General features: G+C 52.6%; 3 protein-coding genes across 3 annotated transcripts; 2 read left to right on the forward strand and 1 right to left on the reverse strand.

Moving 5' to 3' along the window:
* Positions 1-7,476: 7,476 nt before the first annotated feature.
* On the forward strand, positions 7,477-9,906 carry BROUX77_006005 (uncharacterized protein; the record flags this gene model as incomplete). Its single annotated transcript, XM_073750942.1, has 2 exons — positions 7,477-8,029; positions 8,495-9,906. 2 exons carry the CDS (start codon positions 7,477-7,479, stop codon positions 9,904-9,906), a joined length of 1,965 nt encoding a protein of 654 aa, XP_073603875.1.
* Positions 9,907-10,847: 941 nt separating this feature from the next.
* BROUX77_006006 (uncharacterized protein) lies at positions 10,848-11,783 on the forward strand (the record flags this gene model as incomplete). The annotated part of the gene is made up of 1 exon (XM_073750944.1): positions 10,848-11,783. One exon carries the CDS (start codon positions 10,848-10,850, stop codon positions 11,781-11,783), a length of 936 nt encoding a protein of 311 aa, XP_073603876.1.
* Positions 11,784-11,924: 141 nt separating this feature from the next.
* Positions 11,925-15,748, reverse strand: BROUX77_006007 (uncharacterized protein; the record flags this gene model as incomplete). The annotated part of the gene is made up of 3 exons (XM_073750945.1): positions 11,925-15,011; positions 15,067-15,497; positions 15,586-15,748. The coding sequence occupies 3 exons, from the start codon at positions 15,746-15,748 to the stop codon at positions 11,925-11,927; spliced, it is 3,681 nt and encodes a 1,226-aa protein (XP_073603877.1).
* Positions 15,749-16,408: the final 660 nt, after the last annotated feature.

Here is a 16,408-nt window from a genome sequence, read left to right on the forward strand (position 1 = left end):
AAGCTCTGCTGTATATTCGTCGACCTTATTATTTGACAGCCGCAGCTAAATTCTGACATGTAGCGCCTCTACGCTTGTTGGTCGAGAGAAACAAATGTGCAACACACACAGAGACATGTTGATTGATGTCAGCATATAAAAACGGCCGGCTGTTTGTTTTGAGAAGAGTGCACGAACGCAGCGGGCAGCTTCACAACAGACACGTCATGACACGATCAGGCGAAACCAAACTGCAGTGACTAGTACCAACCCGTGGCCACCATTATAGACCAGATAGAAGCACATAGCCAAGGCGCGCTGAGTCAGTTGACTTTCCGGCACCGCTGTCAGTGTAGATTCGTGGCGCAACAGGCACTGTAAGAAAAACAAGTTGATGCATCTCATCAAGCAATCTAGGAGGCGCAACACAAGACACAAGGGGGGGCTCTCTAAGCCCTTTGGTTTCTGTGCAGAAAACGCCGAGATGCTGGAGAAGGCTTTGCCGAGGAAAGGCTTCCCTTGATACTTGGACACTAATTTACACGGCGCAAAGGCAGAACACAGAGAGATAGGCGGGATGTTGGATGGAGATCAACCAGCAATAACCATTCCTAATTGAGAGTGAACAAAGCTCGAGAGCAGCTAGGCCAAAGGCTCTTCGCCCTTTTTGACTGGGACGTGTCAGGTCTCTTCAGCCCGTCTAGAAATGCAAATACATGCTTGAAAGATTACGGCCCTTTGCTGTAACTATCCTAACGGGAAGATGGTGATGCTACAGCAGTCCTTTGGTGCAGCAGTTGGTGTAGAAGGCGGTAATATCCCATGAAACTCAGCATTGGTAAGATACGACAAGCCCACGGCTGTAAGCAGGCCAGAATCACCAACTAACAAACTGGGTGTCATCATCTGGGCAAGACGCATCTGCGCTCTTCACCCCCGTCGTCTTGGCAGTTGTTGGAACTGCTTCTGGTGCTGCTCCAGTCTAGAAGAGCCTGTCACTTTGCTGATGGCGGCCTGTCGTCCCTTGTCCCCTTTCATCTCATGCCTGCAAAGCATAAAAATTAATCACGATTAATTGGGCCGTGTAAGCCAGGTCGGGGGTTTGTTTTTGCCAGAGGTCATTCTTACCCCTCCCTCATCGACCCCAGTACGTGCATATTGTAGGATTTTGTCGAGGTCGGCGACCTTAATCTCACATCTCATCCAGTCCGGGGGTGACGCTGGAGAGGGAAGGGGGTTCACAGGGCACGTCCCCCGGGCCAAACCCTTTCTTTTTCTTCTTTTGTGCAATGTAGCGTCTACCCACTTGCTCGTCTTGGTTTGCATCACGATACTTATGACCCATGTACACGGGTTTGCTTTTCCTGAAATGCTGCCTCAAAACCTTCACAGTTTGTCGGCCCCGTACTTCCCATGACCCTGTCATATTTCCGCTTCAAGGCAAACAGAATTTATTATTTGGTGTCAATCGGCAGGGATGTCGTAGACGAAGCAGGGTTCGCGTCTACTTGTGTCCCCTTTGATTGCCTGTCGCTGTCGGCTCTCATTTTTTTTGTGACTTTTTTTTGCTTCTGCAAGCTTGACAGGGCACCGAACACGATAAAACTCTGGGTCGGTTGGCGAACATGCTACGCCTCCCTGACCTCCGGTGCGGATATTTCTGATGACGGAGATCTCAGTATTAAAGCCACAGGGGCAGCCAGATAGCAGTTGTGGTGGGCGAAGTAGGATGCCGGGCTGTTATTGCTGGCATTGACGAAGCTTCGCTTACAAGGCAATGTCTAGTTCCCAGACAGTAGCCAGATACAGGTAGTACAGCAGTCTGTACACATTTGTATACTTGTGCTTGAGTGGAAAGACGCACGCATCTTGTCACTGAAGTCGTCTCCCTCGTTGCCACGAGTAGCATGTCCCGAGTCCTCCAAGATCCGCGGGACTGCCAAGTCCAATATGCCTGTATTCTTCTCCAGTGGCTGCGACTTATTTCCCATCCACGCAGTCTTGTGTAAACACAAGATGCACTCCAACTTGCAAATGCACAAAGAAAAAGACGGGCTTGCTTGCTTGCTTCAGGCAGATCCACCAGTCCCAGACTCGCAGACCAATCAAGGCCTGTAAAAGTATTTGTCAAAGGCAGAATACCACCATGGGCCGCTGATCATAGTCACCTTGTCAGTCGGCACATTTCTTTTACCGTGTGCTTTGCCCACTACCGGCGTGTGGATGAACCAGGCCTGGCTCCCACAGGTGGCTCCCAGGACAGAAAGCACGGCAAGGGTGACGGTGGGCATAGGATCAAAGCCAAGACGCTCAGCCAAGTACCTCCGTGAGAAGTTAAAAAAAAAGGCTTTCATAGGTCTATACCGCGGAGGGAGAACTCTGCTTCCAGGACCATGTCTCCCGGATCCTTGGTCCCTGGGGAAGCAGTACAAGAGGGGTGGCACCCATGACAGACAGATAGATAGACAAGTGTGCATTTATTGTGCTTATACCGGCATGAATGCAGTGTAAAGGCTTACAATTGCACATTCTCATTCTGATTCTCATTCTCATTCTCATCACAACTTGTCATGAACTTGCATCACAAGAGTGCGCTTGGCCGCACACCATAATCAAGCCATCACGCATTTATTCTTTTTTCTTTTTTGCTTTTGCCTCTGGTTCTCCATCGCATCCACCCTTATCCGGACACCGACGTCATCTCAGCGGAGTCTAGAATATGAGGCAATCCTACAAGTAAAAAGACCCACAGGGTTACGTGAGCTTTCACCCGTCTCCTTTTTTTTTTACCGGCCAAACCCTTATCTCCGATCTCGTTCGTGAAACCCTATCCCACTGACACGACTCAACCTGACCTCGCTTTCTCGGCTTTTCGCCATTCTAAGCGGGGTTTGCGATGCACTCGAGAAAATGACAAAAGAGGTGCATGCGATTGCATCTCGAGACCTCGCTGGATATCATAATATTGTCTCTTAAGATTTCCATCTCCTCGTTGCGGATTGGGTAGCGCAGGTTTTGACGATTGGCCAGCGTAAGCACAACACGAGCCATAGTGGGGGGTTCTGCAAAATAGTATGTGCACTTTATGTAGAGAGATATCAAAGCCAGCTGGAGAGGCAGCCCAAGATGCGGGCCTTTTTTTTTCTTAATTTGTTCCAAGACCGGAGGCCGTGTCCTGGCTGTTCACCAAGGGATTCTGCACCTCCACAGATCCTATTGCCATCTGTCTGTGCATGTTGCCTGCACAAGAGCACACAACTCACTCGCTCATGTTCCATGTTGGGCTGAGCCCAAGTGACGCTTGACAGAGAAAAAGACACATCTTTTTCCCCTTTTCCCTGGCCCTGCATTTGGGGTTCCTGAGTTTTTTTTTTTGCTGCCCGTCTGCTGTAATTCTTCTAGAAGAGAAGTCGAGGCATAGAAAGAAAAAAAGAACACTGAGCAGCCAGTTGGCATCAAGCGGGAAAAGAAGAAAAAAAGGCGTGGGCATCCCGCACATGCCACTGACGTCCGAGGCCTTGCTCTGTTATTCCGTCCACTCACTCACTTGACGTGTCTGCTTGACACCCTTGCGATCCGAGTTTTTGTTGAGCGGGCTGTCTTGTTTCGAAACATGAGCTCGCAACAGAGCACAAGAACCATTGACACCTGGGGGACTTGTCACGCCTTTGGCAGACGCAAGTGTGTCTCAAGGCGAGCGTTGATACATGTAGAGGTGATGTGCCAGAAGTACCTGTCAAGAGCTCTGGTGAGAACAGCACCATGGAGTGTGCTCACCAACAGCTAAAACAGTAGTGCGTGGAAAGGAGAGACAATAGTCAGAGCTTTGTGCCCAGGACTCCTCTTGTCCATGTCACTAAGAGCTCTAGGATGTACCACGGCCTCCGAAGCCACAACCTCAATAGCTGCCTCTGGTCACCACCCGAAGGCTGAGTGCATGTGCTTCCAATGCCCGATACAAAACGCATTCTATGTGCCAGTCAGGAGCAAATCGTGCAAGCGCAGCAGGAAAAATCCTGGCAGCCTCCTCGCTCCAAACCCAACTTCAACGCTCGGTGCGCCGGCTCCCTGACAAACCAACAAAGAGCACTACTGTGGTGCGCCCTTGGCAGCCGACATGATAGTTATCATGTAGATACCAAGCAGGACTATTGATTGCATCGTAAAGGGAACCAGTGGTTTCCTAGTACATTGAGTCTATATCGGTATGTCCGAGTCGGCTAGTCTAGATTTGTGCTTCTTGTACTCGCAACCTAAGGAGAGATGCATCACACTGAATAGCCCTGACTAGCATGTTGACAAAGGGGTAGGGATGCTACGCTTAACATCTAGACCATTGGAACTTGTGAGACACTAGCACTCGCGTGTAGGGTTGGGGTTGGCAGTTGACTTTTCAGATGCATAACTACTGTAACCGGGCCGAGTCAGTCACCCGGAGCTCCTTGGGGGCATCCGCCATGGCTCACCGTAGCCAAGCTGTTTTTCTTGCTTGTAGATACACACAGCTCTTACTGCAATTGGGTGTCAAGAAGAACCAAGCCACAATGACAATGATACGGACGCAAGTTTCAGAGAGCATCTCGGACCCTGCCCTCGGCTGGCTTAATGCGGTCTAGCACGGTCTACTTTGTGATTCTTTTTTTCTTGTTGCGATGATTTAGAGTTCAAGCGCGAAACATTGCCAGTGCTCAATCGACTTTTCGCTCCGTTTCTCCGGCGCTAGGCGGTTCGTGATGCAGCAGTCCGTGCATATATGTCAAGAGGAGAGAGATGCTGGAAACAATGGTCTGTATAGCAGTCGGGAATAAAGCAGTCGGGGCAGGAAAGAAAATAGTGCAGAATCAACAGGCATAACCCTTTTCCCCTCCCTCTACGTCGGGGTCTCATGTCTGACTTTGGCTAGTGACAAAAAGTCTCACGTCTTGCACTGCAATTTGAGCACTCTCCACTCACTTGTTAGCTTCGCAAAGAAAACACAAAAGCCCAGGCGAACCCTGTCTATATCATGGAGAGATGCCGTTATGTCAAGAGGAGTTGTGGCAGTGGTTGGTGAAGAAATGTGTTGCATTGGAAAGCAATCCGGGTCATGGGTGCTAGTATAAGCCGTGGATGAATAAGACAAGACATGGGAGGCTGAGTGCCAGGAGGGCAAAGGGCGGAAATATACAGACGAGAAATCAAATAAGACACATGGTGACCACGAGCCCCGACTGAGTGTGTGAAGAGGTCGGCACCCAGAAAGTCAGGGCTTGGGTGTATTGGTCTGGGTAGTAGTCTTCGATGTCTTTCATTCGTCAAGTTTCTGCGTGACTACTGTTGTTTTTTTTTACTCTTTTTTTTTCTTAGTATTTTCTCCCAAGAGTACCTGAGATCGTCTAAGCGGCGTTCTAAAGTGGTGGATAAAGACTGATGGGGGATACAACCGCCTCGAGTGTCTGTTTTTTTTTTACATGATGATGTCTTTTCTTTTCATGTCCATGTCGACCCGACGTCTCTAGTGCTACACCCAAAACTGCTTTTTTTTTTTTTTTTTTTTTCTTTTGCTTGCTAAATACAACGCACCAGAGAAATTACAGAAATGCGAGCTGATATCCTCAGCTTTAGCAACAATGGGAGTGTTGGGTCAGCAGCACCAAAGATGCGGTCTGTGACGCGGAGCAGATTTGCGCAGCCGTTGAGGCGAGCCAGCATATGGCGAAGGGGGTTGTTGAGATGAAGGCCGAACCAAGGGGCTAGCCGTCCGTGATTTGAATTGTCGATGTTCTGCAGTGTTGCAGTCGTCTTGTCGGAACGAGGTGAGGCTGAACATGGAGGAGACAATATACAAGATGACTACGGAGATTGTGTGTTTTCTTTTTTTTTTTTTTTGCACGAATTTCCCGCCTCCTGGGCTGACTTTTCTGCTTGTGCCCGTCCCCAAGCGAAACCAGAGGCATAGAGAAAGCGAATGCGAGTGCGGAAGTGCGCCGCCTTTTGCGGATAACGATAAGCCTGGGACTTGGGCTGGCAGTCTATGGTCTAGTCGAGTCATGGCGTAAGCAGACATGGGCCAGCACTGGTGTGCTTCCGTGCATTATGTAAGTCTGTATGGATGGATGTACATACAAGTATGCATGCGCGGCATTCTGTACTGTCGTTTGTCGTCTGTCTGAATCCAGGCGGCATTGGCCTGTCCACCAAGTTTCGCAGACACTGTCCACATGCGCCTTTGCTGTCTCGCCGTGCCTTGACATATTGGGCCCTGTCCCAGGGAATCATGGCAGCACACGGGACACGGGCATGGACGATACGTGGCCACCGCGTTGGGTACCTGAGCCTGAGTCCAGGACGTGAGGGTTTGACTTGGCCGTGGGCTTGCCATGCTTCCTCCTTGTCATGGTGCCGGTGAACTTGCTCGTCCTGCTTTGCGTGCGGTCTCCGGGGACCCAGGAGTTGGTTGAGGTGAAGAGAGCCGCGCCTGAGGAGGGGCGAAGGGGGCCGTGTGGCCTTGTAGACGGTGATGGCTTGGGGTGTCTGTCTTAGGCCTGCTATAAAATGGCAGTAAATCCGAGGAAGAGTTCCGGGCAGCGGATGGCAGAGAGCTTATGATAGAAGCACCCCTGCTGCCAGCACAGGGAGCGGGTGTGGTGCACCCCACGATTGGAGCAGGAAAGCGTGCGCTTAAATCGATCAAATGCTAATATGATGGCATCTATAAACTGCGGTGATATTACGCTCGATAAAACCAGGCACTTTATCGAGTCCCATCCCTAGGGATCCTCTTAAGAGTGGGAACATGGCAGAGTTCGTTTGGTCTCTCACCTCCAAGCCAGACCTCACATATATCATCTTGCTGCATCCCTCTGGTCTCCTGGTCTTTGCTCTCACCCGTTCTCCTCTATATCATCACTTATCCTCCAAACCAGGCCTCATCTCGCGATCTTGATCTCGGAGTCCTCCTCACTGACACACCGCCCGCTGCCATCCTCCCACCACCACCACCGGCAGTTCCTCTCCAAGCCCAATCCTCTCGTTTTCTCTTGCATTCTTGACGTCTTTGCTACACGTTCAACGGATCACCCACAGGAATCTCGCCTGAGTCGACTACAGTCTCCCTAGAAAGTCCACCCGGAATCGAAAGCAAAGAACATCAAAAGGGCTCCTCTAAATTCTCTCGGTACGGCACACTTTCCAACCTCCAACCTGCAGGTCCATGTCTCTTCTGTATCTTGCTGTCTGTCTTGTGTCTTATTTGCTGTTCGCAAGTCCTTGCCGGATTATGGGGGCAGACGGGGCCAAGTCATTCTGAAAATAGCCATCCTAGGCCCGAGTTGGGACGCAAGCTATATTTTCTATGGCGACACCCACTTCAAGAAGAACTTACTGACTGACTGCGAACAGTAGTGCCTTTCATTTCAAGCCTCTCGGACATTCTAAACGTTGTTCTGTCTTTCTCTTTTTACTTCCATCCCCTCCCACTCACCTCTCACCTTTAACCACACCCACATCTCCATCACAATGTCAACACCTCCGACGCAACAGTCTCCTGAAGACTACAACAACATCATGTTCCAGACCACCGCTTCCTTCTCTTCTCCTCCCATGACGGCGCCCTTCTTCAACGGGCCCATGCCCGGCACCATGCCCATGTCCTTCGAGCAGTCTCCTTCAGCGTTATTACTAGACACCAGCCTCGGCGTGCAACCGTCCCCGAGCGGCCTCTTTGACGAGACCTCGCTCACCCGCTCCGCCTCCATTGGCTCCATGTCCAGCGCCGGCACCCCCGAGTCACAGTACGCCTCCGTAGTAATGCCTGTGGTGCCATCCATGTCCCAGACCCAGCACCCGCACCCGCACCAGCAACAACCACACCCCGCACAGCAACACGGCTTTCACGGCTCGCAACCGCACCAATGGATCCCCGTCACCGTCAACAGCAACAGCCTGGGCCTCACCTTTGGCCCCAACGAGTTCCAGCTCGCTTCCACAGCCGCCGAGTTCAACCCCGTGTATCACAGCGTGCCCATGGCCCAGGATCTCAGCAAGCAGCCCAACTTCGGCACGCCTGGTGGTAAGTCATTGCAATGTCCCCGCCCCGTCCAATCAGAGCCCGTCGCAGGCATAAGCCAGAGTGCCGAGTGCCGAGTCCAGCAATGAGCTGTTCGTCATCGAAAAACACGCTGCTCCCTGAAGCCTGCGCCCCACTTTTCATTTAGTGCCTCTTTTAGCACTCTGGGCGCGGCATGAGGAGTCTTTAGTGGCCGTCTCCGACCCCGGACGCCCTAAATTCGGGGCTCTCGCTTCCCTTGGTGCAGTGTCTGCTCCCTATTTGTGCTCATAGTCTGCTATTTGGGAGAACGGGTTCCCCTTCTTCTTCGTTTCCTCTTCACCCACCACACTTTGCCCACTCATATTCATGCCATTCATGATCTTTGAGTCTGTCAGATCTATTGACCACAACCCCACAAACCTACCTCTGCTTACTCTTGTTTTCCCGAACCTTCCGCTAACATGGACGCCTTTCTTTCATGGACAGTCGCCGACCCTCTGATCATGGCCAACGACGGCCAGATGCCTATCCCCATGAACACCATGCACTTCGCTACGGCGATGGGCAACAGCGGCATGACCTCCCCGCAAATGGTGCCCACGTCTCCCATGGGCACCGTTTACCCCCAGCACAACGTCTTCCCCCAGCCCCAGGCGCCGCTGCAGCCATACTACGCCGCTAGCTCGTCTCGGCGGCCTAGCGCCATCACCATCGGCTCGCCCGGAGGGCTCAACAGCGACGACAGCAACTCTCACCAGAAGCAAATGTGCACCCAGTGCAACAAGAAGTTTAAGGACCTCAAGGCCCACATGCTTACGCACCAAGAAGAGCGCCCCGAAAAGTGCCCCATTGCCACGTGTGATTACCACACTAAGGGCTTCTCACGCCGCTACGATCGTAACCGTCACACGCTTACCCACTACAAGGGCACTATGGTGTGTGGCTTCTGCCCCGGCTCAGGCTCCAGCAAGGAAAAGACCTTCAACCGTGCAGATGTCTTCAAGCGCCACTTGACCGGCATGCACGGTGTCGAACAGACTCCCCCCAACTCGCGCCGTCGTGGCTCCGCCGCCATGGCTCCCGACAGCAACGAGCCGATGGTTGGCTGTGCCTCGGATGCTACTGGCAAGTGCTCCACATGCCCCCGCCGCTTCCGGTCCCCGCAGGACTTTTACGAGCATCTTGACGAGTGTGTTCTGCGCATCGTGCAACAAGAGGACCCCGCAGAGGCCATCAACGCCCAGTGCCTGTCCACTGTCGAGAACGACAATGAGGTTGTTGCCACCCTGGAGCGCAACAAGGTGCCTCTCCCGAGCGAACCCATGGCCCACCATGATGATGACTGCTCGGATCAGGAAGACGGCCATGACGATGATGTGGCTGAGACCAGCGACGTGCTCAGCACTTCGCTCCTTGAGGGTGTCAAGTCGAGTGCCACCACCACCGCAGCCAAGGCCAAGACCAACCCCGCCAACGGCGTGCAAAAGTCTCGTGGAATGACCTTTTCCCGCGGCGGCATCCCGCTGAACCGCCCTCGCGGCCGCAAACCTCGCCGTGAGTACCCTTCGTCCTGGGGCTTTGACAAGGGCCAAATGAACACCAAGAAGCGCGTGCTGGCTGTGTTCGAGGGCCAGCGCCGCATTGCCAAGGACGACATGATGATCAACAGCGAGCACGAAGTCCGCTATCAGCTCGCCGGCAGCAACACGTATGTCACGGATCTTGACGTCCAGACTATTCGTCGCGCAGAGTGCTGGCTCGGTGCCACCGAGGAAGAAAAGGGTCCCTGGATCTCAGACGACCCCACGGAAGAGGACCGCCAGCTGATGATGGCCATTGTGGAGCAGGAACAAGCACACCTCCAGATGGCCCAGATGCAGGCCATGAACCCTGCGTAGAAGCACCACTTCTCGTGTGCCTCCACAAGCTCTTTTCTTCTCCTGTTTATTTTATTTTTTCTGTTTTATTCTCTCCTAAACGGCTTCACTCGACGTGGCCATGATGACGCGTTCACGATACTCTAACTCTTCTACCTGTTCTTAATATTTAGCTCTTCGTCCTAGCGGAGACTACTACAGGGCCTGGGTGCTCGGTTGAGAGATGCCCGATGCCTTGCTTCTGCTTGGGCTGAGACATGGGAGAAAACATGGCCATCTATTGATGTCTACCGTGTCCCTCCCTTTCTTTTTTCTTCTTCTTTTTTGTCTTTTACTTTTTGTGTTTTTGTCTTTGGGTGTTTTGGATAGAAGGCCGATAAACAAAGCCTGGCTTCTCAACTGCTGTGACTTTGGGGGACTGGGGGAAGGGGGCAGCGACGGTTTCGGTAATGTTCTTGGGAGAATAGGCGTTTGAACCGGGGATCTTTTTTTTTTCTTTTCTTTTTACTTGTTTTTTTATACCAAAAGGTGACGAGCCTGTCACGCCATGTCGTGGTGCTTTGTCGCTTTGTCTTTTCACTGCTCGGGCTTTCACTTCGGTTTAGCGTTGAAAGCGAGCGGGGAGGCAGGGCGCGCCAGGTGGGATTGAATTTCAACACAGGCGTCGGAATACGATGGCGCATATCATGAAAACATGTTTATTCATTCTAAAGTGAAATCCACTCTTGAGCTCATGTCGTATGTGTCTGCGCGTTTGGTAATGAGGGGCAAGGCTCTTGTGCGACCAGTCAACTGGGCCCCAGCCTTGGTGGGGCGGGGTTTATTCACGACCTCGATTTTTAGATCCTATCGAATAAAATCCGACCAACTAGTTTACTTGAAACTGGAGTTTGCTGTCTTTATTTTCTCAAACAACCATCAATTCACCGTTGGCTACTCGTTGCAAAATCACCGAGAAAAAAATGGCCCTGACCTCGCGTATTGCCCTCGTCGGGCCTGAATCCGAAGTAGAGGACCTCTTCGCCTCGAGTCTGGGCGTTATTTTCCCCGATGACATCACCAACCAACACGGCGACAACAGCCACGGCCTGTCCTACACCAGCCCCTTTCTCCCCAAACCACTAACAATTGCTCTGAATAATCCGCAGGGCGACCACAACCGCCGCCTGTTCAGCCACTACCTGTGGAACGCCAGCCTGCTGCTCGCCGAATACATTGAGCGCGACTCGCTGCCCGTCGCGGCAGAACAGCACGCCCAGGAACAGGCCCGCGCCGCGCCGCCCGCCGAGACGGCCCGGCTGGGCGTGCCCGCCGGCCACTTTGACGTGCGCGGCCAGCGCACACTGGAAGTCGGCGCCGGCACCGCGCTGCCGAGCATCATGGCCGCGCTGCTCGGCGCGCGCCACGTGACCGTTACTGACTACCCGGCGCCCGAGCTGATGGCTACGCTCAAGGACAATGTGCTGCGCAACAGCGTGCCGGGGAGCTCGGCCGTGCCCGAGGCGTGTGCGCCGGCCGATGCGCTCGAGGTGTTTGGCCACGAGTGGGGCGTGTTCCCGGCGGACCAGGAACACCTGAAGCACTCGTTTGATCGCATGTTTGTTGCCGACTGCTTGTGGATGCCGTGGCAGCATGCCAACCTGCGCGCATCGATTGGATATTTCTTGGGAACTGATGCTGGCGCGAGAGCGTGGGTGGTCGGTGGCTTTCATACAGGCAGAGAAAAGATGAGAGACTTTTTCAATGCCGATGAGTTGCGCAAAGAGGGCCTTGAGGTTGAGACTATCTGGGAGCGGGATTGCGATGGTGTAGAACGGGCTTGGGTCCTGGACCGAGGTTCCGAGGACATCACAGAGCGGAAGCGTTGGCTGGTGGTATGTGTGCTTAAGAGAGTGTGAGCCCGCACGCCCAGTAGTTGTAGGATATCATAAAACAAAACCAAAAAGAGCCAAGTCATACAAGACAATCAACACATACTTTAATTATACATACCCTAATCACCCTGACATATCTAAAGACCGATCGCGTGTGCCTGGCCCTTATGCCATTCGCGCTCCCTCCTTTCCATCTTCCACAATTGGCCCGGCCCGAGCCCGTGCCTCAATCAGCTCCTCGGATATCTTCAAGCTCCGAGCAGCATGCAGCGCCTTTTGCACCATTGCCTGATGGCGTTCTTTGACCATTCTGCGCAGAGCTCCAATGATAAAGGGGCCAAGCGGCTCAAGCGCCCATGAATCAGGAACCTTGTCTAAGACTTGCTTGAGCTCAAACCACGGACCATATCGCTCGAGAAGTGCGCTTGTTTGCTCGACTCTATGCGTCGTATTCTCCAAGACCAAAAACTCTCCAAGAAGAATCAGGAATAGACTCTTTTGCTTGTTGAAAAGCGCCTCGCTGTCCTCAAACTCGTCTTCATCATCGACCGCATCTGGCGTAGGAAAGTTGTGGCTCGAAGGTGACATTAATGTTTGCTGTAGCGCCGAGTACCGCGAAGGGCTGCCGTAGATACTCCGGCCGCCGCGGACGCAATAGGTGACTGCCGTGTCATAATCGCCAAGTGAATGAACCAACAGACGAATGGCCTCCGAGTGCTGCTTCGCTTTCCCTGCCAAGATAATGGTTTCGGGGACAAGGAGGTCTCCCGGAAGCTCCGCAATGCGCCTGTGTATGGCTTCGGCATCGTACCCTCTTGCTGTACTTAATAGCTGCAAGAGCCGTAGCCGGTTGCGCCATGCCTCATCGCCATCTTGAACTAAATTGTCTGCTAGAAAGCGCCCGTATGATGGCTTCGGGGGCCGAAGTGCCCTGTATGCTGTGTATGTGTTTGCCAGTGCCTCTCTATTTTCTTCAGAGTCTTGGAGATGGCCGACAACAGAATCTAAAAAGTAGGAAATGAGGTCGTTGATGTATAGGCTGTGGCCCTTGGTGAAGACCATATGCTCTAAATATGCCTTGACAGCGCCTGGGGCTTTTTCTTTGAGCATACTGACCACATCCGTAGATTCAAAGCGAGGTCCGACCACACCGTTCTTTGCTCGTTTCTCCTCAGCAAAGACCTCGATACCGAGGGTAGGGTTTCGGTTTGCGAGCCAAAGGCCATATTCACACACCAAGTCCAGGTTGCTGACCTTGGAGAGGTAGTCTCGCACCCTTTGTTCCCCGTCCATTAGCTCGCCGCCTTCATCGACCTCGCCTTCTATGATACGCCGCCAAGTTGCCAGTACCTCGCGGGACATTTTGCGACTTTGGTATAAGCGACTGAGCACGAACAGGCGGTTATAGGCCTCTAGCATCTCCACGGCGCGGTCAAAGCAGTCGATGCCCTTGTCAACCACTTCGTATAGCTCGGCTCTGGGACTCCGGCTGCTCTTGGCTAAACCAACAGGTGAGTGCTGGTCAATTTCAAGTAGGACCAGCAGCAACGCAGAGTCGACAGTCTGGAAAACTTCTTTTTCGCCAGCAACACTTCCAAAGCCTTTTCTTCGGCGCCATGCTACAAGAAACCTGCGCAAAAAGTGCAGTACTTGGGCAGATAGATGTTCAATGGCAGGAACTGGCTTGCCCTCCTTGTCCGGCATCGGCTCGTTGGCAAGGTAATGGGTAGCGGCTTCACGGACACCACCAAACACCCAGATTCCCATCTTGCTCTCAATAATTTCGTTGCAAACTCCGGGAATAAGCGACAAGACTACTCGGGGGTCTAGAACACTCTCTACCAAAATCTCCTCCAGGTTTTTGATGTCACTATCGGAAAAAGGGAGCTCTGGGTCTTGGCCTGAATTCAAGAGTTCAAACAAGAGAACAAGCCCGGCTCTTTGTCGGAGGTAGTTGAATGTGAGGAATTCGAGTTCTGACCGGGCTTCGCGGTTCTTGAATGATTCCACAAGCGCAAAGGCTGATCTTTGACTTGATTGTTGTTTTGTTTCCGTATCAAGAGCAGCATTTGAATGAAGTTCGGCTTCTAGCCTTAGTAGAAGAGGGTTACGTATAGCCCACCAGATGTGATTACCGGACCAGACTGCTATGGATGAAGCACCGTTTGCTAGCCTTTGGACAAAGTCTCGTTCATCTCTGACTCGTTTCTCTTCCCAGTTATTAGGAGCTTCTTCTTCCTCAGGGGTTGGGGCATCTTGCGGCTCGGGATCTTTGAAGGACAAATCGCGAAGTGAAAACACCGTTTCACCCTTCTTGCGCTGCTCAAAAGGGAAGAATCTTTTTTGCCCAAGCTTTTCAACAATCTCAGGGAAGGTGACTTGGCCACCATCGAGCAAGGTTTTGACACCGACAAGAGTATGGGAATCGTGTACGATTGGGGGCTCAAGCCATTGTTTCTCAGGCACAGCTTGTGAGCCTGCATCTGTTCGTTGAATTTCTAAGCCATAGTGAGGACCGTCCCCAAAGTCACGGGACATGGATGCTATGACGTATGGATCCTCTTCCATCACGAAAGGAGACATTGACTGTGAAAGATTCTCGGGAGGTTGGCCATTGTCCACCACAATTTGTTTGGGATATCGATCAAACTTGATTGTTGGTCGTGTAGGATCTCCATCAAGATTGACAAACATTCCAATACCGGGGTCTACTGGGCTTGTGCCTATGACCAGTAGAAACTCTTCCTTTGTGGGTGAAACGATGTGGCCCTTGAGAAAGCCGGTCTGCTTCTGCTTGCTGGTATCTCCATTTGATGGAGTTGTTGATCTTTGGGGCACACCTGCAGTGGATGTAGATTCGTCTTGTGGTAGCTGCAGGGTATCTATATTCTCACGGTCTGTAGCTTTTGAGGGGGGTGGCGGTGGTGTTGTAGGGCCAGAAGCAGTGTCAGAGCTCAGTCTAGAATACATGGACGCACCCATACTAGTGCTCCTACTATGAGCATTGGCAGGCGCCTGAGGCTTCTTGTGAGCAGAGGAATTGCTTCTCACAAGACCCTCACCAGAGCTTCCCCCAATAGCCTGGGAGCGCCCCATATCCCCGGATGACACAGAATCATCAAGAGAGAAGATGGGCATCAGGGGAATTTTGAGTTGGTGATCAATATCCAGGAGAGCATAGCTACGGTTATCTGCAACACACGCAATCGAGTCACGGCGGACAGAGACGGTGCTTCCGGCAAAGTCGATATTCTGCAAGAGGACATTAGTACGGACGCGATTATTATGACCACACAACGATACTCACCCTCACTAGTTTGGCCTCGTCCAGAATGCGCACAATCTGAATGCGTCTATTCAATGACATCATTAGAGTAGCACCCTGCTTGCCGTCATAGCCACTTTCATCTGGGTCTCTGCTCTCGTTCAGGTCAATGCCGCCAATCCAGTTGCAGTTCTTGACTTGCAAAGTGCCTAGCGCGCGACTAAACTCGGGCAGCATATAAAAGGTCACAGTCCAATTGCACAACACACATGCCTTGCTGACTTTTGGCAGCAGTAGGATCTGTTGTACGCCTGGTCGGGCCCCTGGGGCTGCGTTGGCCGGCTCGGAATAGTCTGGCTCCAGGCGAGAAGCCATGATGAAGGACGGTGAGGACGAGGCATCTGAGGAGTCGGCAGGGATGTGCACAAAGTGGAGAAGCTGGCCGGCCGAGGTGCCGATGTAGAGATTATTGTCTGCCGAGCAAAGAAAACAGTCAGAGAAGCCATACACGAGGACACTCGAGGGCGCAGCGTGGATCAGAGGCCAGTGTATGCTACTAACCGTAAAATTCCACGCAGTTGATCTTGACGCCATCGGGCATAGCTTCGGTGGCTAGCGGCACCCCGTCCATCAGCGTGCGGAGCACAAAAGGGCCGTCCTCGGTGGCCGCCAGGGCTGGAGCGACCTGCAGCGGCTTATCGGCTTCGGCTTCGTCGCTGGACATGTCGCTGATGTGGCGGGCGGGCGGGCAGAGTTGAAGAAGCGGCGGGAGAGACTGGACAGCTGTTATCGGCGTGTGCGCATGGCTGGCCCTGGAATATCAGGCGATTCGAGGTGGCAGGGGTCTCTCCAAAGCAAAGTGCTGGTCTCTTAAAGGTGCAGGCGCAATTGGAGCGTCATGTTAGGTTAAGCTATGTGGAAGCTTAGCTCCAGGGACAAAGTGGGTGATCAATGATGATCGTGGTCCCAAAGAAGGCTGTGCTTGCGTTGGTGTAGGGAGACAGGGGCCCTGGGGCCATTGTACTCTGGCTTCAGTGGACCATGCGCTGTATCCGGGTCTAGATATAGGCGCTAGGGCGCTATATCTCCGCGGACAATGCACTAATAGTCGCACCTGCTTATGCCCCAGACGACCCCATGTTTTCAAGACCCACCAATCAGAAACGCCTGGGCCAAACCGCCACACCAAGCGAACCAGGCGAACCAAACGAACACGCCGCTTACTCGTGATTGGGAGTCTGTTGACCACAAACTATCGCCCAACATTGCCATCGCGGCCTCGGTTCGCTCACTTGCGATTAGACCAACCTTTGTCTCTACTAGCATTCTTTTGCACGACGTCATCCCGACCTTGCCCGGCCACGATCTGCTGCGGCTGGCTTCC

The sequence above is a fragment of the Berkeleyomyces rouxiae genome, assembly GCF_048999995.1.
Source record: "Berkeleyomyces rouxiae strain 22BRR77 chromosome Unknown BrBRR77_ptg000007l, whole genome shotgun sequence".
NCBI lineage: Eukaryota > Fungi > Ascomycota > Sordariomycetes > Microascales > Ceratocystidaceae > Berkeleyomyces > Berkeleyomyces rouxiae.